Consider the following 21,531-nt stretch of genomic DNA (forward strand, 5'->3'; position numbering starts at 1 on the left):
ATTACTTTGCGGAAGCAAAATTTCAAACAAAGACCGATTCAGTATTTGGAAACAACCTGGCCCCAGCTCCTAACACTCTGAAGAGTGCAATTACCCTGACGAAAGGTTGAATGATGGATATAATTGACCTGTGTGCTGCAGAATGGAATGCCTACTGCAGTGAACCATTTAGGGTCTCCTCCCCTGAGATCAGCCTGGAATTAAAGTGCAGTCACAAACACAGTCAGTTGTATTCAGCACCACCTTGTCACTCGTGTATATAGATGGAGAAGTATCATACAAATGTGTTGTGACTGTGCAGGGCAAGCAGAAATGAAGTACTCAAATGTAACATGAGACTGTAACAGCCAACAAGATGTTAATTCTACCTGGGATGGCACAGCAAGGGGAGGTCCTGAATTTCTGCTCTAGGAGATGCCAGGCCAAAGCTTCCATGGTATCCCAAAATGTAAAGTTCTGACTAATCAGCATAGCAAAAATAAATTATCTTGGGAGAAAGAAATGCATTCTGCAGCATGTCCCAAATGATCTGTTACTCCAAAGCAGCTGTAATTCTGTTGCAAACTATTTCCTTCAATCAGCCCTTCCGCTCATTCATACGCGGTGAATGAGCACATACAAAATGTCAAAGCACATAATTTAATACTACAAGACCCGAATTTATATATAAATTGGCAGAAAAATCTTTAACATCAATTACCACTCAACTCGTGTACATTTTTAGCCCTATTTTGATGGAAAACAGTTTACCTATTTCCTCTCCTTTCTGTTTCAGCATCACCACTGAAAGGCTGAGCTGAAACAACGCTTTGCTCAACCCTTTGTGGTCCCTTAGTGTTTAAGAGTGACTTGGGAAAGGTAACAGCACGTGTTGCTGCTTCATCTTCACTTTCAATTGCCACCCAATATTATTTTGCAGCTGTTTTATTGCGAGTGGCATCCTGAAATCTAAACAAAAGAAGTTTCTTAATGACAATTTCAACAGATTTTTAATTTCCTGAGAGAATTCTGCAGGGCTACAAAGGGAGAGCATGTTTAAAATGCAGTGCTATAACTGAAACGTTTCCCTTTTTCAAGCAGTTTTAGCATTTGGAATTTGATAATCATTTTACTGAACGTTCTGTAAAAAACAGCTCAGTAGAGATTAAGCTGCTGCTCCCAGAGCCCAGGTAAACTCACGAGGAACTGTTTCTCTGCAGCTTTTTTTACCCCTCTCCCAATCACATCTACAGAGTAAAGGCTGCTTGAAGCAAAGCTGCGGGGGGCACTCGGGACACAGTGTCATGCCTGAGGACCGATGCCCACTTCCAGCCACAAACCTTGCTGCAGCTTCTTGCCCACAGGCACTATAAGCAGCTGAATGCTGTGGGAAGGGCCTGCAAGTACAGGCCAACCAGTGGGGAATTTCAATAGTTACACGTTTAAAGGACAAGAACCATTCTGCACTAAGGACCCTTTTTTGACTAGATTACTCCTGACTCCCCACAGAGACAAGCTCCAAGCAAAACGCAGGTCTCATAGAGAGTCCTGGGGCTGTGAAGGAGAAGCAGCTGAGCTGGCAAGATCGCTCATACTGCTCAGAGCCCTCCTCAGCCCTAACAGATCTGTTATCCTTACCAAAACACTGTGTGAGATGATATTCCAGCATCCTGAAGACAAAAAATGTAATTGTGTTGCCTAGGAACTGATGCTGCACATTATCACAATGTTTGTGTTGCTATTGTTTGTAGGTAAGGCTGAATGGCATGCACTAAAGACATGCACTTAATTCTTTTATGAGGCAGACCTTTTTTTCTTAGTCATAAATAAATGAAAAACAAATCGCATCCAGAAAGCAAACGGCAAAGAGCTGAAAACCAACCCTTTGGCTCTGCACTGGAGAACCTCTTTAATCACTATGAACAACAGAGATGAACGGAGAGACAAACCAGCCTCCAATCTGGGGTGCATTAACTTTTGATGCCAGATTAAAGCTGCCACAGGGAACATTCCAGAAGTACCAATTAGGCACAAAGCTACGAAGTGCTGTAGATGTCACAATCCTACAAAAACAAAAGCTGTTTGTAGCTCCAAGCCCAGCAGGAGAAGTGAAGAAGGAGCAGCCTCACTTGCTGCGGCTGCACACAGCAAGGGTGGGTCTCCCATCACTGCCAGGTTGAAGAAAATATTATGTTAACACCAGATGTAAATAAAAGTCTCAAGCCACAATAATTTCAACATTTCACCCCCCACCCTTTGCAAACAGCATGTGCAAAAGCACTGCTTTGCCAACCACTGGATAATCTAGCAGTAAACCAGAGAAGTGGGATAACAGACCAGAAAGTAACCTTAAAAGAAATCTTATGCAAATGTGCTGGAGAAGTGAGGGAAGAGAAGGAGAAAAGGTTATTTGAGGGATTTAAGGAAGAAGAACATCTGAAACTCTAAGAGAATGCAGATATATGGAAAACATAGATAAAGTTCCTTTCTGGACAGGAAAGAAGATTTCCTGGGAAGCATTAAGAGTGGATTGATGTCTGGCTTACCAGATAAAGATATTCTGAGCAAACAAAACTGCATACAGTGTCAGCTACAACACCAAGATAAAAACCTTAGATGCTGGCATCTTAACAGATGTTGTACTGCCAAAGCTACCTACTCTCCCATCGAAACAGACAGATACTATTTTCCCATGCTTCAGCTCAGGATCATGTTTGAAACACACTTTAAAGCATGCATAATGTATTATCTCCCTGCTGCCCAATTCCTTGCTCTATTGGCAAGGCCTGACTTTATGAGCAGCACTGCAAGGGGTGCATGAGCAGAGTGCAAGGTCAAACCCAGTCCTGGAACACCGGCATCCTTCATACAGGCTCTCACACTGAGCAACAGCATATGTACTACCAGGAAGGAAAGAGCTGTGAAGAGATGGCTCTGAAGTCAGAACGTCAGTGAAAGAATGATTGTTCGACTAAGTCAAAATGATGAGAAGTTGAGAGAGAGCATAATTGCCTTTTGAGCAAATGTCTTTGGTGATCATGTTGCTACTACACAGCTTCCATCAGCCCTGATGGCTTTGGATTTGTAATTTTACAACAAGAAGGCACGGCTGGGTATCAGACATTTCTCATAAAGCTAGAGTGCTCTACCTTAAAGCTCAGTTCTTTGTTTCAGTTCTATGAAGAGATTTTTCTGTGCTCCCAATAGTGCACTTTGAGTCTGCCTGTTGCAAAGCTGCGAAGTTTTATGGAAGCAGATGGAGAGCTGGAGTCCGGTTTGCTCACTCAATACAAACTGCATTCTCTCACTACTTCCTTCTCAGTCATCCGCTTGAAAGGTCTGGCCATTAGGTCAAAAGTTCACAAGAAATCTTAGCAGGTCATCGGAAATCTGCTATACAGAGCAAAACCCATCTCCAATGAACTTTACATAGTGTCAGTCACCCATGCTCTTCTCAAATAAGAAAACTGCTAATCCCTCGGGTCATCCCATCACCTGAAAAACAACTTGAAAAAGTGGCAAAACATTTTCTCTTTGGTTTCCTTTCCTGATACCCAAAGGAAGCAATTTCTGGTCCCTACTGTGGCCTGGACCTGGACATGTAAGCTACTAGAGATGAAAGTTGTGAAGAAGAAAGGTGAATGAAAGGACAGCTTTATCACTGCTAGGCTGCCTGCCATGTTAAGATCTGGCAGGAATTCAAGCAAAACTGTTGATTTTGGGTGGTTATCTTTGCTAACAACTCCCCTAGGGAGCCAAGAGCACAGGTCGGCTGGAGCAAATGAAGGACTGAGTCAGGCTGCCTGCCTGCTGCTGGCTGATGGACTGGAAACACTGACCTGAGAAAAAGGTCCACCTGCTTCACAGGGCATCCTTTAAGTTCCTATGGAACACTGAAATGTGTAGTGAATATTGCTACTCAGCATTAAAAAGGTTAACTTGACCCTGATCAGAGGAAAACACAACAAAACAAGAGCAGGTCACTCAAGAGCTTTCTGTCAGCTTATTTTTCTTAATTTTTGAATACAATTCTGACTAACAGAGATGGTCATCATGAGTTACATGAACTTTGGCACCCATTGCTGAAAGTACTGGTCCCAATTAGATCATTCAATTTACTCCCTTAGAGTCTGTATCCACCCTACCCCAGATGCAGTATTTTGATACATATTCAAGTTCCACACCAAAATCTCTACTATCTCATTTGACCGAGTCTTCACAATGCAGGAAGACATTTCAGTAAAATCTTTATCCTAAAATGAACTCATGTTCATAGTATGAGCTATCAAAACACAAATAGTTTCACTGGTTTTCTTTTATTATACCCAATTGCTCATAATTGGAAATCAGTATTATCTGCATTCCCGTCTCCATAAATAAGCCACTCTATTTTCTTACCATTCTGAAGCACTCCCCAAGCTTCTGCTAATAATTTCGCTTGACCTTTATTAAAGACAGAGCACTAGTTGGCAATTAGATTTGGTGATCCCTTTGGTGATTGAGATTCAGTGATTTACTGTAAATTACAAAAAGTTCAAATGTTTCATTACGTCTATACTTTGTACAAGCTTTGTGACCAGGTAAGCACTGACATGACATTCACCGTTAAATTAGGAAGTTTAATGAGATCATTTAAGTGGTGCAACACTTCACCTGTCCCATTATTCAAGGACTCCTGCAAAGCACATTAAACATTCAGCATCAATAGATGCTCACCATAGTTCCCCTTGTTGGGAGTGAAATTTCAGTCTCTGAAGGTAAGGTTGAGTACCTGATGCTGTTTGTCAGAGGCAATAAATAATGCAAATAGATACGCATGTAAATAAAAGCATAAAGACATTGATAGCTTTCCCACAGAGCTTTGAAAGAGACTCTCAGAAGAACAGACTTCTTCCTCAAAAGAAAAATCATGAAAAAAGTAAGAAAAAGGAAGGTATATTTTTTGTTCTCTGTGAATGTTATGGTTGTGGGAGATGGTATCTTGAGAAACCTGAAAGCATGTGCCTTTTTTTAAACCCTTAAAGCAATGAGAAGACCCTAAACCACACAGCCTTAGAGCAAACAGAGAAAGAAGTCAGAAAACTCCTATCCAAAGTATCTCTCTGCCATTTCATCGCTCCTTCTCCTACTCACTATAGTTATCAGGGTTGAGTAGAGTCAAGTTAGATGATGCTCCAAATCATTTCCCTCAGGCCAACGAACAGCCTACTGCCTCATGGCCAGAGGAGAATGCAGTATTTTGTCAAGAGGTATCTCAATGCTCAGACTGTGTGAGCGATTTCTACTGCAGTGACAACTAGAAGCACATGAATGAGAACCTCACTGTATGTACCTGGTCGACAGATTCCACCAAGGCTTCAAAAGCTAAACACTAAGGCACGAAGTACAGCAACAGGGATATTCACATTTTCTTAGTTTGCATATGTTTTATTTCAATTTTAATTGCTCCCCTCCCAAAATGAATGGTTCTGATCTTTCTTTTTTTTTCTCCCTGTGCCTTCATATGCTGTGATCCTTGACATCTGCTTCTAGGCATCTCTTCTAAAAGATGAAGGGTTCCCAGTACTTGTAATGTAGCCTGTGAGCATAGCAGACTGCTCCCCAGACAGATTTAGGCTTCATCATACAGAATTAACCCCGCATAGAGAATGTGTTCTCCTGACTTATAAGGCTGGATTAGCTTTTATTATCAGAAGAGAAGTAGTAAAGGTTTCAGTGTTACAGATGGAATGGCAGATGGGAAACGAAAGCTCAATGTGAAGCAGCTCTGGATAAAAACTATTAATCCACAAAATTCATATGTTCTTATGCAGGGAAGCCTAGCTAAAAACACTGCAATATGACTAACCAGTGTGAGAACTGCCTCTAACCCATTATCTAACAAATCATGGCCTAACGTCTGGAAAAAGCAAAAACCCCTCAAACACCCTATTTACTATTTCCTGAAAAAACAATCTGTGCTGTACGCAGAGAGGTAGTGCCTTCCCAAAGATCATAAAGAATATTAATTTATAGCACCTCTGCTATGGAAATTAAATGGACTCATACATATTTTTGATGAGCTAACATTTTCTAGGGTTTATAGCTGTAATAGTCCACATTCAAAAAATTTTACAGCACCTGTAATTCACTGTTATTGAAGTCATAGCATTAAAAGAGGCATTTTACTCTGTGTTGAAGTGCATCAGGTAGAGACGGAGCCTGTATCAAACAGTTCTGGTAACAGAGTGCTTTGACAGGAAGGGAAGTGAGCACTTCAGTGCCTGCCCAGCTGCTGGCAGCCCACCACGCAATCCCAGAGCAGCTGCAACGCAGCAGTGCAGCCTTCAACAATTCCCACCATGAAGAAACAAACTGGAATTTTTCCAGCTGAATGGCACTTGTTTGGAGTTTGAATGACTTTAAGATACCACGGCATCACTACAAAGAATCCATTAATGCAGAACTGACTGCAGTCTACTCAACAAATCCTGTGGCTGTTTATGGCCACATCTGTTAGTGACTGATCCCATTTGGCCCTGAGGTTTGACTTGTTTCGCAGAGCGTTTGAGAATGCTGCAGGTCATGGCCTCAGCACTACAAGATTATGTTTAGGGTGAACACAATACCACAGCATGGTAACTGGATACATCTGCTGGGACTGTCCTGTAATTACACTACACCTCCAACCATTTATTCTCTTATAATTTATCTGACTTGATTAAAAGTCCCATCACCTACCTTTCTCCTCTGTTGCTTTGCATTATTCTACTTTTTATTATCAGTGCAGGACTCCTGAGCAGGAAAATAAGTTATAGGGAATAAGAAGCTACTTTTTTGCAGAACTCAGGAGACACAGCGAATGTTACATGCTCTCCTTTACAATCACACACAGTAAGACAAAATTGCCACAGCTCTTCCTGTAGGACACCAAATCAGATGCAATGTGAAATACTGGGAGCTCTAAGTTAAACTCCCTTGGTCCAATATCAGTGCACTCTCTGTGACTCTTGTACTCTTGCCTAGTTTTCCTCCCCAAAACATGTTGCATTTGACTGGCAATGCTTAGAAATGGGCACCAGTGACAAAGCCTTTTGCCACTTCTCACAGGAATCCCTCCTAAGGCAAAAGCTCACGCTGTTTTCAATTCACACTGCCGTGGGGATTCCTGTCTGAGAAGGAAGATTCAGAAAAGGACCCATTATTTGAGATCTTGAAGAAATCTAATCAGCTCTTTTTACTGCCTTTTGCTAGTGTATTTATTTATTTATTTTCTATTAATATAAAGAGCATGCAATGTCATCACTTATTGGAGAATTACCCAAGAAAGTTATTTCCCTTTTCTTGATTCCTTTCAGTATGAAGGGAAACAGATGTCACAAGGAGAACTTCCTCCTTCTCTCTTCTTGATAGTTGTTATAGCCTAGAAACAACAGCTGAAGCACGGTTGTTCTTTGCTTTTTGTAGTTTTTACTCTCCTTCCCCTTTTTATGGCCTACTTTTGCATAATGTAGTAAACTTCACTGAATGCAGCTGTATTGCCTGAGTTATGTAAATGCAGAAAGAACGTAATTTCACTTAAAATCACAAGCCTTGTCATGCGGTGATGTGTGAAGTTCTTTCCCTGATGGTGTCTGAATAGAGACATTCAGGCAATGGTTGGTGCTGAAGATATAATTGACTCCTAGCAACTTATTTGTCACTTCTACTATCAATATCCTTTACAGAAAAAGTACTAAAAAAAGGGAAGAACAGAACATTACCTTCACTGAATCTACATTCACACCTTCAGCTCTTTCTGAGACATCAAATCAAACTGTTGATCAGAACCCTGGCAGGGAGAGATCTCCCCATGCCTGGAGTTCATTTAGCTCTGGTGTTTCCCATTACTTTACTCAGCCTCTCTTCTAGGTGCCCCTTGCTGGAAATGGGGACTAAATAGAGCAGCACCTGCTTCCTCACTGAAAGTGAAGAATTGGTTCTTCTAAGCTGCTTGCAGCCACAGATGCATAGGGTACAGTAAGGTGACAGTCTCCAAGGCAAAACCACGGTTATCAGACAGCAGCCTCACCAAGAGGAGTCTCCTGTTGTAAAACAAGAAACTCCTCCTCTGACCTCTATTTCTTGCTGTGCAGAAACACCATCCCTTACATCAGTACTTACTTCCCTTAGGAACAAGAGACGTGTTTAAATGTGCTTAAAAGACTTGCTGTACCTGATTGGGTAGTCGGCAGCGCTGAGGTTAATGAAGAAATCCCATGGCCAGTCATTCATCTCCATTAAGTCCCTCATGCTCTGCAGGTAGGTGGACAGAAGACTTGCTCCTCCCCAGATAGTTGCCATTCTCCAAGAAGTGACTCTCACATTTGGGTACTGGTTAGCAAACTGGAGCACTTGCCGGTGTAAGTAATTGGATCGCTTTACAGGAGAAAAAAGTGACATATTCAAGTTACTCTGTCCAAAATTGTCCCTCCCTGCATTGACTAACCAGTAGCTGTATTTCTTGACTACCTGAGTGTAGTGACCTTTGCCCTCAGCTGCTACAGTGCACAACCTTCTTCTGCAAAATGTTAATATGGAAACGTGCAGAGCTCCCTCCTTTAGCTCGTTTCATTACAACTTGAGTAATTGTTAACCAGTACAACTAATGCTTATTTATAATTTCTCATCAGTAGATCCTAGGTAACTGTTAATACCTGCATCTTGAGCTGCCCTGGACCTCAGGTCAGCTCTCCATCCAAGAGGCCACTGCAGTAAGTCTGCAGCAACTTGTCAGTTACTAAGTGTACAACAGACAGACATGGATAGATACTCAAAGACATACAAAAAGAGATGAAGGCTCTTACACAGACAAGATAACAAGAAAGAGTTATACAAAAAGTGGCTCCAAACATATAACAGATGGAAAGACAAGAAGTGACATGCACTTTATGTGGCAGAGGCAAAGAGAAGATGAAGAAGATGACAAAGATGAGTAGACTGACAGATGGTGAGACAGGCAATTTATAACCAGTGATATATTACCTTGTCAACATGAATGTAATAAAAATGGTCTTTATGGTAAATAGCCTTAAACATGCGTTGGAGCTGCCGAGAAGCTCTGCCATGAACAACCAAGACAAATGCGATCCTGACTGGATTGGCTGGCATGTACTCTACGGAGTCCTCATCCCACTGTACATTGTTGTTGGCTTTTCCTGTTTGAAAACAAAACACAGGACATCTCTGAGTGTATCTGAGAACACCACGCATTTGACCTTGGCTCTTTTTTTCAAAACCAGTCTCTAAGGGGAAGTGAGAACTTCCAAGCAGTGCCAGCCCATGCTCCACCGAGACCGTCCCCGCCTGGAGGCTTCCACCCAGACCAAGCCACATGAGCATGGGGAAGGACTCAAAAGTCTGAGCTCCTTCTTTGAGTCAGACGCACCAAGCTCTGCCTGGACATGCACACTTGCATCTTCAAAGCAATCATCTCAAAGTTTCTAAGTGCTGTTCAAAGTATTTGCAGAATGCCAAAGCTAACTCCTCAGCAAGAAACCCCTCGCTCCATCAAACAACCCTCATTTCTCTGATCAGCACAGCTCTGCTGAGAGCCTGGTAAAACTCTGCTATTTAACAGCGGCCGAGGATTATCTTGACAGATAGCATCTATTTGCAACAGCAGGTGTAGCCTTGAACATTTAAATGGCATTCTGTGCACCTCTGCTTCTCCATGTATGAGACTGGGCCTCACAATCCTTTCTCAAATCTATTTTTTATTTCTTTATATTAACAGAGGAATTTATGGTCTCAATTTTCTAAGGAAAACACCACACTGTAGGTTTATGGCAGGATGTACTGATAAGTGCTGAAGGGACATTTTTACTCAGGAATGCAGACAGCCCTGTTTTGGTATTGTGTAACATCTCTTCATCTCAAAAATCTGATCATGATGGAAGAAAAAACCTAATTTTATCCAAAAAGCTACCACTCATTCTTCATCTAACAACATCTTCATCCCTCTGACCTTCTCAGGATCTTTCTCAATAGAAATGTTTTAGGAGGAACTTGAAATTTTGCATGTAAGCAGAAGAAAAGTACCCCAAAGATTAACAAACTCCAAACCACCCCTGCCTCCATTTCCTCCTTGCAAACATAAACTTTTTTTTTCCTAGGCAGTATCACTGTCTAAAATGCTCCTCAAAAAAAAAAAAAAAAAAAAAAGGTTTCATCTGTGCTGTCTTTTTGGTTCATTTTGTCAGAAAAGAAAATCTACCTGACCATCCTGAAAAGCCTGAACTTCTAATTATATTGGAAATACGTACTTAATTATTGGAAATAGAAGTGAATGTGAGCAAGATTCAAACATTCACTTGACACTACAGAGAAAGGTGCAGAAATGGACACGCATGAGCTACCCCAGGTGAAAGCAGCAGCAGTGATCACATGCAAGAACATCAACTTAATCCATACACCGTGCTCTGGCATAACAGGATCCTTCAGACTCAGTGCACCTGTACGTATCCAATAAATAACCAGCTCGACCAGACCACTCAGCTGGGTGGGAAGTTTGGTTCCCCCAGCAGGAAAGCAGTCCTTCAGCCCATGGGTGCTCCACAGCCCTGCTGTGTGGGAAAGAAGAGCAGAGGAGTGTGTGCGGAGAGGTAAGCTCCAGCTCCTGTCCTCTGGGCTGCCCCTCTGCTCAGCTCCACAGATGCAAGAGGTTTGTGCATTTTTGTTTGAGTAACTGAAACGCTTCTTTAGACAACCACAAGACAGATCCTGCTGTAAGGCAGCACCACGTGATGGAAAGGGATGGTTGCAGCATCTCCAGTGATACTCCCTCCAGGTTCTTCTCCTCAGTCATACTCCTTAGTGCTTTGCCTTAGATAAGAACATGTTTCTTCTGTTCTGGAGGCCAAGAAAAGCTATCCATGTGAGAGGTGCATCCAGTCTCTGCAATAAGGCTCTTTGCTGTACTACATATGGGGTTGAAAGGCAGCAAGGTGCCTATCTGTCCCAAGTGAAAAACCTTTACCTCCTTGCAGCCCCGCAGGGAAAATCTATCTGCAGTGGTACTGCTCACAAATTAAGGCAACTTTAATGTCCCAAGATGTGTTCAGACTGCCTATCAAAAAATCTCTAGCCATGAATCACTCTTAATTTTAAAAAGGACACCACCAGCTTAAATGGCATTTCTTTACAAAATCATCCACTAACTCAGTAAGACTCAGATGAACTCAGATTAAAAGATTAGAACAGAATTTAAATTTCATTTCTTCTATCACATCCAGTTTGTCTACTATGGCATTTATGTACACTCAGTTCTTCTGTTCCTCCTACATCGCTGCTGAGCCTCTCCTCTGAGTGTGTGCTCAGGGCTTCTGCTCAGCAGCAGGGACACAAAGTGACCGTGACAGAAAAAAAATGCACAAGGAGAATTGACGGGAGACTGAAGGGCAATTGCAATAGCTGAAACAAACAATTTTTCATTTAAATTGCTCTGATTTCAAGCTGTCAATGTCCCATCAGTGGGCACAAATATTTTTAGTGGTTTTCATTACATTTTTGGATACCTCTTTACTGAAATTAGTGGCTTTCTGCAATGATATGTAGAAGGTGATGGGAATTTAAAATAGCTGTATTGTGGGACTTTTATTTTAAACTCACTTGCTTTCAGTATCCACACTATCATTTACCTAGCAATTACTGAAAACAAAATCCTCCTGAATTTTCATCTGAAATGCCACTTCACTTTATAAGGTTTCTCTAATAAATTCCTGCAGTGACTTACTCTCTTCTCTGCTATTTTCCTCTTTTTCTATGTGTTCCTTCCTTCTGCCTTTTAAGGTTCAGGTTTTTTCAGTCCCATTTTCCACCTGCACGCTATTTTGGCTCCTTCAATCTAATCCTTTCCCTGCCTGCCTGGAATTTCATGAAGGTAAGAACATTGCAGTTTTTCCATACGTCAGAGTATGTGCTGCTTCAGCTCTGTACTGGCACTTCTCTGTTTTCAGTCTGGGGCTGATGAGCACTCTGTGTTACAGACTGCTCTGCTGATTAAATAGAGAACCAGCTGGATTTTTGAATAAGGTGAAACACTGAGTATTCTTTTGCTCAATAAATACAGCAGGAGTTCAGAGCTGTATAAACAATGGGAAGAGTATAACAGCACTAACAACAGTGTTCCTAACAGACCTATCATGCACGTGGCACACCATAGCCCTTCATGTCACATTAAAAAAAGCAGTCTTTGTCTCTGTGACAAAATGCCTCTTATAAACTTACTTGGAAAAATGGAAGTTGCCTTTCTGGCATCCTGCTCAATAGCTTATATTGAGGTTTACCAGGAAAACACATCTCTTTTTGCAGGTAACAGGAAAACCTCTTCTCCAGTGCAGTTCCAACTTGCATTCTCTAAGCCCCAGAGAAATCAATACTCATAATTAAGAGTTTATTCTTCAACCACTGCAGTATTACTAAATGCCAGAGTAATAAACATTGTGCAATCACTTTCCTATTTGTTGTAGTGCCACATAATGCTCAATCATCCACCAGCAGAACTCAGAACCAACTAATCTATTACTTCTAGTGCTAATTAATGAGATCATCAGACTTCTCTAGCAGCACCTAGCAACCTTTTAATGAATTCTGTGAGCCATATTATTTTTTGTAAATTAATCCATCCATTTCTACTACAAGCCTGGCATCATCCTGTCTGTTCAGCAGAATGCCTGGATGCTGCTGACTCAACCTGAACACCACTTTGTGCACGTGCCAGGCCTTGATACCATGGATCAGCTGACAGAGGACATCACAAGAGGTACTGCTGTGTAGTTCAGCACACTATTTACCAATATCACATCCATAACACAATCAGATAGCTACCAATACAGCAGGAATCCCGGCCCTAAGCACTCCATAGAGGCAGAGCTCTGCAACCCTGCCTGAACACGCAGGAACAGCCCTGGGACCACTTCTGCCACTAGCAGCAGTTGCAGATTTTGTCTATAGGTTCCTCCATTCTAATTCCTCAGCACTCCTAGCAACCCAGGAGGCTGGAAATGTCCAGGCTTGGCTTTGTCTGAAACCTCTTTCATGTTGGTCAGCACAGAACAAAGACAGTTTTGCTGTGTTCAAATGGAGACAAGAATAAAAAAAAATCTCTACTTAGAAACTTGAATGTTTCCAACACAACTAGCAGCAGAAGTAGCTGGCAGCGTGTATACATATAAAAGCAACAGAACAAACAGCTTTGTGGCAACTTACAGGTGAGCCTTTAGGATCTTATGAGAAGTCTTTGTTTGACAGCCTGAAAATAGCAAAATTTCTCTGGACTTATCTACAAGGACGCTCTTGTTGGAGCAAAGCAAGAGAGGATGCTCTGTTACTGTAGCATCCATTTCAGTAAAGCCACCCGGCTCAGGAGAGGGTACTGTTACACACACAAGGTAACTCCTGAAGCAGCTATGTGAATTGCTCTTTGGTGAGAAAGCAAATTTTGCTGTCCCAGAACCCAGAAACTAAATAGGATTTTGTCACAATGCAGGTGATTCATCAAAATGTGAGCCGAGCAGCACATTTAATTCAGGTGGATTTCTGTGCTGATGCAAGGAACCCCAGCCTCCCTCCTGCCTCCCATCAGGCATGAGCACTGTGCTCAGACCACGGGGTTCTGCTGATCACCTCCGCCCGAGTTTTGCCTTTAGCAAAGCACACTTGGCTCCTGATGCAATTTGTTCACATGACTGGCCATACACAGACCTTCTTGTACTGGGTTTTAACACACAACAAAGCAGAAGAGGTGGAATCAGCAGAGATCTTGCATGCAGCTGTCCCCAGGGCATAGGGATTTGTGAGGAATGCTTATGACTTACAAAATGAAACGCTCCTGGTTATGATTTGCAGATTTCCTTAAAATTGCTGTTACCCGTACTTACTATCTGCAAACTAGCATCGAGGACTTTGGGTAAAATTTCAGAAATTATGCTGCTATTGAAAAGTGGATATTCAATTTTTTTTTGCAGTAATGTTTTATCTCAACAACTCCTCTTGAGTATTTTTCATTCCCAGCCTCTGCCATGAATTACAGAAGCAATTTATGATCCTCTGTAAGTTCACACAATCAAGTAACCCGTAAGCAAAAATCAATGCAAGGTAGGTGGGGAGCAGCAAAACGTGATGTACAAGCACTCGATGACTTGTCCGTTCAGCATTAAAGAGACAGATTTCAGTAATGATCTCCCATGCCGAGCAGAAGCCCTGCCTGGAACAAAGGGGTTGATGTGGGCAGGCTTGGCCTGCTGTTATGGTGTCAAACATGGCAGCACAGGCTGAGGGCAGCCAGAGGAGAGGAGTCCCTGCCTTACAGCTGGACAAGGTCTTGCAGGAGATCACTGCAAGTTTCTACACAGTGAATTTGTGAGCGGTGAAGCAGTTTTATGCCCCTGCAGAACTTCAGTATAGTAAGGAAAAATTGGTAATAGTCATGGATTTGGGCTGAGTTTCACTGTAACCCCCATGCTGGAGGATCTCTAACTTCACTGAACAGAAAAATAAAGTGTGTGAAGAAAGGAGGAGAGAGGACACATGGAGAACTGCTTCATATTCATAACTGGATCATAAGACAATGAATTGTTTTTATCTTTTCCAGGGAAAAAAAGATGATGATTTTCTACTTCGGAAATTGAAAGAGAACATTTCCATCCCTGCTCTGTCATCCTCCTGTCAGAGCTGCTTCACTTTCGTGTTGTGTGCACCAGTGCAAATACTCATCCAAGAACCACTGCCCCATTGGAGCGGGTACAGTCCATTAGATATAAAAGAAACCTGCATCAGGAAACTTGGGTTTCCACACCATATTTGTCTCCACACCATATGAAGGATTCACACTGAAGAACCCTGAGAACAAAGATTTCTATTTTTTCTATCCCAAAGCTGTTGCAATAACACAGGACTGTGAAAATCAACCCAAGTGCAGAAATTCAGATTACATGTATGCAAGTGCTATGCCAACACATTGTGTGAGTGGGATTTCAAAGAACAGTGGCAGCATTGGGTCTGGAAGCAGTTTGCTGTGCTCCAAATACAAATTTTGCCTTGTCTTGCAGTCAGCCTCAAGTAGTTATTGTAACCATTTCTATGTTTTGCAAATGACAATCTAATAGTTAGATACTGCTACACTGCTCTCACAGCACACACTAATCTTCATTTGCTATGCTAACTATCAAGTTTGCATTTCTGATCATTCTAATGATGAAAATGGCTACGTTCCCAGGAGGCACATCTCAGTTACTTGTAGCTTTGCTGGAGCGTGTCAGCCAAACTTTTTTCCTCCCTGACATTACTGGTCTTGAAAACTAACCCATTGCTATGGAGCAATCAAGGCAGCAAGAAAGCATCAAAATCATCACAACACAAAGTGTAACAGAAATACAACCGTATCAAGCCTCAAGCCTCAAATTAGCATTTAAACCCAGTTAAGACCATAGTCTTTCTTTACTCTAGCACTCCACTGTGTTTTTTTCTTGATTTTTGTTTTGTAGCATATTTGGAGATTGGCACATCCGCAACCTTTATTCCATCTCTTCCCATCATGCTCACAGCACGAGTAATCAATAAGGAGTGAAAACAAATGCACTTACATGGTTAGGATAGCCTCTACTTCACATAACCGCCCAGGAGGTATCTGCCGAGACTGCTGAGGAATGAAGAGGCAGACAGATGCGTGCTGGTTACCTGGTGATCAATGCCTTCCTGCTCTGTTCTACCACTGTGCTGCCATCCTTCACGCCCCGTATCAAGGAGTGTCTCCCTGGATATCCTTAAGAAACGAACAGCCAGTCACCGTGACCAGCTGGTAAGGCCAGGGTAACTTCACTGCAACTGTAGGAGTGAGATTGTTTATATCACATGAGGGTTTGGGCTGCTAACTACAAATTCATCCTTCCTTTGAGATTCCCATTACATCTGTCTCCTGTTTTTTTTTAAATCAGATTTCGAAGCACAGAGTCTGCCTTGATTCTCTCATCATCTCGATGATGACCACGAATGTGATGTTGGACAGATGAAAAAACTGAAGACTTCTGCTGGTATTTGGCATGGTCTGAACAGGCCTAGTTAGGCACTGAGAAGGACTAACATTAACAATGCGGCGAAAATAAACCTGCAAACCTGCGGCATGTGTTGGAAAACACTGCCAAAGTTCAGACTTCCATTTTAGCTGACACTAGTTGTACTGGAAGTGGAATTAATAGAAATTTCTTCATAGAGACAAAAGATTAATAGCACACACACAGACAGCTCCACTCCAGAGCCACATCCCACTGAGTTCAGCTCCATGGATTTTCGAAGCTGCAGCACTGCGACGCACCTGATTGCTTATAAGAATCTCATATTGTGGAAATAAAAGATGCACGAGACATCAGAATCACATATGTGTACATACCATGGATATACATACAATCTTTGTGCATACATATGCACTGTATACACTGGTGGGTTAGTGAAAAAATAATCACAATCAAAATGTTTAAACTAAAACATCAAATGCTACACCTCAGAAACTGGCTTCCCAAATAAATGCAATTTCTGCGTTCAGATGATAATTTTTTCTTTTTTTTCTGCCTGTGGGCTGACACATAACTCTTCTGAAATATACCTTGTGGCAGAGGACACTGGTAAGAATGGCTTACCCAAGGCTGCTCCAAGCAGCAGGGCTGCACCACGTGATCATTCACTTTTTGCTTCCAGCCCTGCTGACCACTGGGTCTGGCCATCTCACCCAGCAATGAAGGCCTTCTGATGAGCAGGAACTGCGGCTGTCGGGTAGAATCACGAGACATTTCCAAAACCTGGACCTTCACCTTAATAATCCATCAATGAGCTTATTTTATATCTCCCTGGATTATGTGCATTAAATCAACTAATTCTGGGCAATTTAAATTTTCGTAACCTTACCCTGTGCACTTCACGCTCCCTGTATGATGTATTTTTCATTTATCTGTCTTAATAGTGACACATTAATTATTTTATCATTGATTAGCTCTTGTGCTTCAAGAACGCTTGCTACCATGTACACTACTGAAAGGGTAAGCGTGAATAATTTTACCCAACAGGGAAGAAAAAGAGGACCAATTTTCTTCCAGTATATTACTTGTCAGACAGAGAAATAGAACATAATTATGTTGTGACATTTCCAACAGCAAATATATTCTATTGCAAGCAATTAACAGTGGTTCCTTTGGCAGACTTTGGAAGATTACTCATACGGTATGCAAAGCTACAATAACATCTGAATAATAAATAGCGCTGCACTCCGTTAGCTGGATTTCATCATACATGCATAGGTCAAAACAGAGGAGAAAGAGAGGAACGGCAGTTCTCACACAGGCCACAAGTGCAAACTGCAGCACTTCTGGGATGGCAGCGGTGGGGCCGCGCTGCCTTCCTGGCTGCAATGCCTTCCAGAAGCTGCTGCTGATCAAGGGGGATTAACGCAGATGGTTTAAGAAGAAAATCATGGAGCATTAATCCTCTAAACATTTCATAGTCAACATATCTTTAATACAATCCCCCTAATCCAATTAGGGCGCCTTGAAAATCATATCTTCAATTCCATGCTGTGTCGGGATCGGCGCTGCGGGCACACGGCCGCTGCCATGCCTGCTCAGCCCCCTGCCTCTGCTCAGCACAGCCCTGAGCCCCTGCCAACGCTGCAACACACTGTGCGCGTCCATCAGCTGACAGTCCCTGGCCATAGCTCACCAGATGGATAACACATCTTAAATACCAAACTCCTTTTCATTCATAAAGACACAGAATTAAACACGCAGGAGAAATGCATCATTTTAATTCCCTCTTTCACAACCGGACAGCAACTATTGAGATGCATTACCAGTAAGAGGACTGAGGTCCCAGCAGGCGGATGGGCATCCTGTCCTTTTACCACCCATCCCCCTGAGACAACAGGATTTGCAACCAAGCAACAAGTTACTACCTGATCTATCTCAGCTAGGATGATTTTTTTAATGTTCTCATGAAAATTATTTGGACTGGTTTCTATCAACACTTATATTTAGGGACAAAAAACAGAGACAAAAAGCACAATATTGTCGCTAAAGCAAAGGACTTTTCATTCTATTGCTCCGTGCCATTAGCATACCACTAACTGAAGAAAATCAAATTAGTGGCACAGGAAACTGTTCAACAAAAGCAATCTGAAGTGTTTTTTTTTTCCGTACACATTTCAGTTTTGCTGTAAAAACAACAACAACAAAAGCCAACAACAACAATAAAAAAAAAAAAGGCAGAAAAATGGTATTTTTTGACTAAATAAGTTACTGGCTGTGGCTAAAAGCATCCGGGGAGAATTCATATGAGCAACGCATTCTTGCAATAACGCCATCATTTATAGACTGGAGCTCCAGATTTCCCACGGATTTTAACCAGGCTGCAATGTGTCTGGATGTCAAGGAGCTGCTCCAATAGCAACCCGTAGAGGAGTCTGTCCTCTCCCACAAAAAAGGAGTATCTGCCCAATGCTGAAAACTGCAATTTTAACACTGACCCCTTCTCTAAAGACAAAGATAACAATGGATATTATTCCTGAGGTTACTTCAGCTCTGCACCTGCAGCTCCCACCTGTGCTGGCACTGAGCTCGGTGCAGGAGTGAGAGCCGTGGAGCAGCACGGGTCTCCAGGCACAATGCAGTGGTGCAGCATGTTGTGAGCAGGGCACGAGTCCGAGGAGTTACGTGTTTAAATTAGGGAAAGCACATGCTGAAAAAGTGCTTTGAAGCTTTAGGTGTAATCTGGCTTCCAACAGAATTCTTTTACCTGCCACCTGCTCACAATACACAAGCTAACTGTGGAAAGAGGAAAAACAAAAAACACCATGCTCAGATGTGGCTCAGTCCCTCTTTGCTTAAGGAGTGGAGCTCCAAACTAAACAATTCATTCACAACTTGGCTTTCATGGTAAAGCAGGAGAGAAAAACCATCAACTGGCAGCAAAACTGCTAAGAAAACCTCATTTGGGAGACGAGAAAGTGTGAAACACAAGAAACATCTCACAGATTGTAAAAAAGCATGTTTATTTAAAAAAACGAGAGCAGGGAAAGTACGGGCTCTGGGCAGAGCACAGAGTGACAGCTTCAGGCTTGCTGGCTGCCCCAACTGCAGGTCTGTGCAGCCCAGGGCACCGAGCGCAGCCTGCAGGTAACAGCAGCACATCCCCAGCAACTGGGGGATGAGGGGGCGCAGGGAGAAAGAGAAATGGGGGGAAAGCCCCAACAGTCTCTTAGGAAACTGGTTATAAGCCTCCCCATGTGCCAGGGAGATCAGTAAGGAACCTAATGCTGGCAATTCTGACGTACAGAAGGGGAAACACCCCACAGCCACCAGCAGAGGACCAGCGGATTCTCCAGGTATCGCCAGGTCTCCAATTACTGCTGCAGCTGTTGGCACCTTTGCACAGCTGTGGAATTTGTTCTTCCTGTAGCTCAACGGCTAAAACATACCGAAGAGGTTCATCTGCTGAATTCATCTCAGCTCGCCCCCTTCTATGAAGCAGGAATCACTCATTTGAAATCAATGGCAAATTGACAGCATTAAATCAGTATCAAAAGAGAATCAGCACATCTGAGCCACATTCTGCTCAGTTGACTCATGTTTCAGCTCTGAACAATTCTTCATGTATATAAATGCAGATCAACTTTGAGTTCCCTTAACAATTCCCCATTTTAGCTAAAAGAACTGAATGCAACTGAGGGGCAATTTCTTTCAAATGTCACTACTTCTCCATCACACGAAGTACCATCAATGCAAAACCAATTTCAATTTCTGAAATTTCTGGAAACTAATTCAACACATTATGACCAAATGCTTGATGTTCAAGAGCAGAATATTCACAGAGCTGAAAAGATCTGAAATGAGGATGTTTGTCTGCTGGCAGCTCTTTCATTCGAACAAAATCACTCCTTAAATCCAAAAGTCAACCGCTGTGGAAAGGGTTAATACACGGATGTAAAAATTTTGTAAAATAACGATTACACCTGACCCCACAATTACATTGCCTTAGTGTATAATCCCAAAGGAACAGAGACCTTTTGCCAAAGGTGGTTTGATTGTTAATATGAAACCCAACGTGTGCTCACTTTAATTACATGTGCCTGCTGAGAACATATTACAGAGTCCAAAATGCTAATTCATTGTCAGCATGACAGCAGGAACCAATATTAAATCTTGCACACCAATCTTTGCACGCACAAATTTTCCAGATTACCAATTACTGCACAAAAACAAGACATGCTGCAAGGATGGTAATCAGCATGGAAGTCAAATGGGAACCAAATACCACAAAGTGCAGCTCAAGTTGGACCAGCAGTGGGTGCTGGCAATCTCCAGTCTGCTCCTCCTGCCTCTGTAACCTGGTCTGACTGTAATCCTGCTTACACACAGCTCTGTGCTGACTTCCATGGCCTTAAACCTGACCGGTACAGTGATGCCATGGTGAAACCGATGTTTATGAACCTTGTTAGTTGAAGCACACACTTCAGTTGCTAATTCTACTTAGCAGTATATAACAGCAGTTCATAGGGGGCTTAGGGTGGACGTTTTTACTCTTCTCAGGTCTTCAGTCTTCTGCATTTCAAAGACACTGTGGAGTGTTTGTGTTCTCCTCTCCTGGTTTCTGGCACCGCGCTCACGTTAGGAGTTGGTTGTACCTCCTAACCCACACCAGTGTACCAGCAAGACTTCTGTATCAGACACATTCAGATCTACTTTTAATTAATGAATATATTTGTGCATCATTCAGTATTTTATAAGGAAAGTGCCTGGAGTATGAAGGGAAGAGCCCCAGTGCTCACCAGTGAGCTAACCCTGGGGAGCCGAGACATAAATCCAGCTCTGAAGGCAGCAAAGACCCAGCCAACACTTCTAACTGCTTCTTTGCCTGCCTTTTTGTTGCTTTACTGATGCATAATTAATTAATAGCTACTGCGCCTTCCCAACAGAGCATTTTAAATAACAGTTAAATTTCTTTATGGATGATTATGAGTCATAAAAGTATGTCTGGATGTTCAAAGCAATAAACAAGCCCAGGTAGGGAGCCCAACCCGCTGAGGTAACTGTTCTTTCAAAGCCTGAAGTTGTGGGGATGCAAAATGCCTACTGCACAGCACTGTGCTATTTCCAGTCTGGCTTTATCCAATTAATCTGTAGAAATGTAAAATTTGCTGAATGGCAAACGCCGTTTGAAAGGAACAGGAAGGTATTTCAGAAAAGCTGCCATGCTGGTGAGGTTCAGTGCTTCACCAAAATGAGGCTGCACCGATTTAGACCAGCTCCAGGTTATCACTTTCAGTTTTCAACTAAGATAATGGAAATTGTCAAATGACAATTATTTCTACTCAAGATTTATGCAAGTGATGAAATATGTCTTCTTAGCTTTGAAACGTACTCAGGGATGACTGATGGTTTTCCTTTTTTGCCTGAATTCTGGACAAACTCGGATTCAGAGGTATTTTTAGTGCAACTTCATGCTATTGCAGATGGATAGCTTTAGATTAAGTTGAAATAAATTCATATTGCT

General features: G+C 42.3%; 1 protein-coding gene across 3 annotated transcripts in view; it reads right to left on the reverse strand.

Annotated features, from left to right (window-relative positions):
* XYLT1 (xylosyltransferase 1) overlaps window positions 1-21,531 on the reverse strand; it is a 152,390-nt gene that overhangs the window by 49,486 nt on the left and 81,373 nt on the right. For all 3 annotated transcript variants that reach the window (XM_090151553.1, XM_031606986.2, XM_090151554.1), the window contains exons 3-4: window positions 8,983-9,155; window positions 8,174-8,376 (exon numbers count right to left, since the gene is read on the reverse strand). In XM_090151553.1, coding sequence (XP_090007679.1) covers window positions 8,174-8,376; window positions 8,983-9,155 — 376 coding nt within the window. The remainder of the gene's footprint in view (window positions 1-8,173; window positions 8,377-8,982; window positions 9,156-21,531) is intronic.

This window comes from Phasianus colchicus, chromosome 16 (assembly GCF_987193195.1).
Source record: "Phasianus colchicus chromosome 16, bPhaCol1.hap1.1, whole genome shotgun sequence".
Classification (NCBI taxonomy): domain Eukaryota; kingdom Metazoa; phylum Chordata; class Aves; order Galliformes; family Phasianidae; genus Phasianus; species Phasianus colchicus.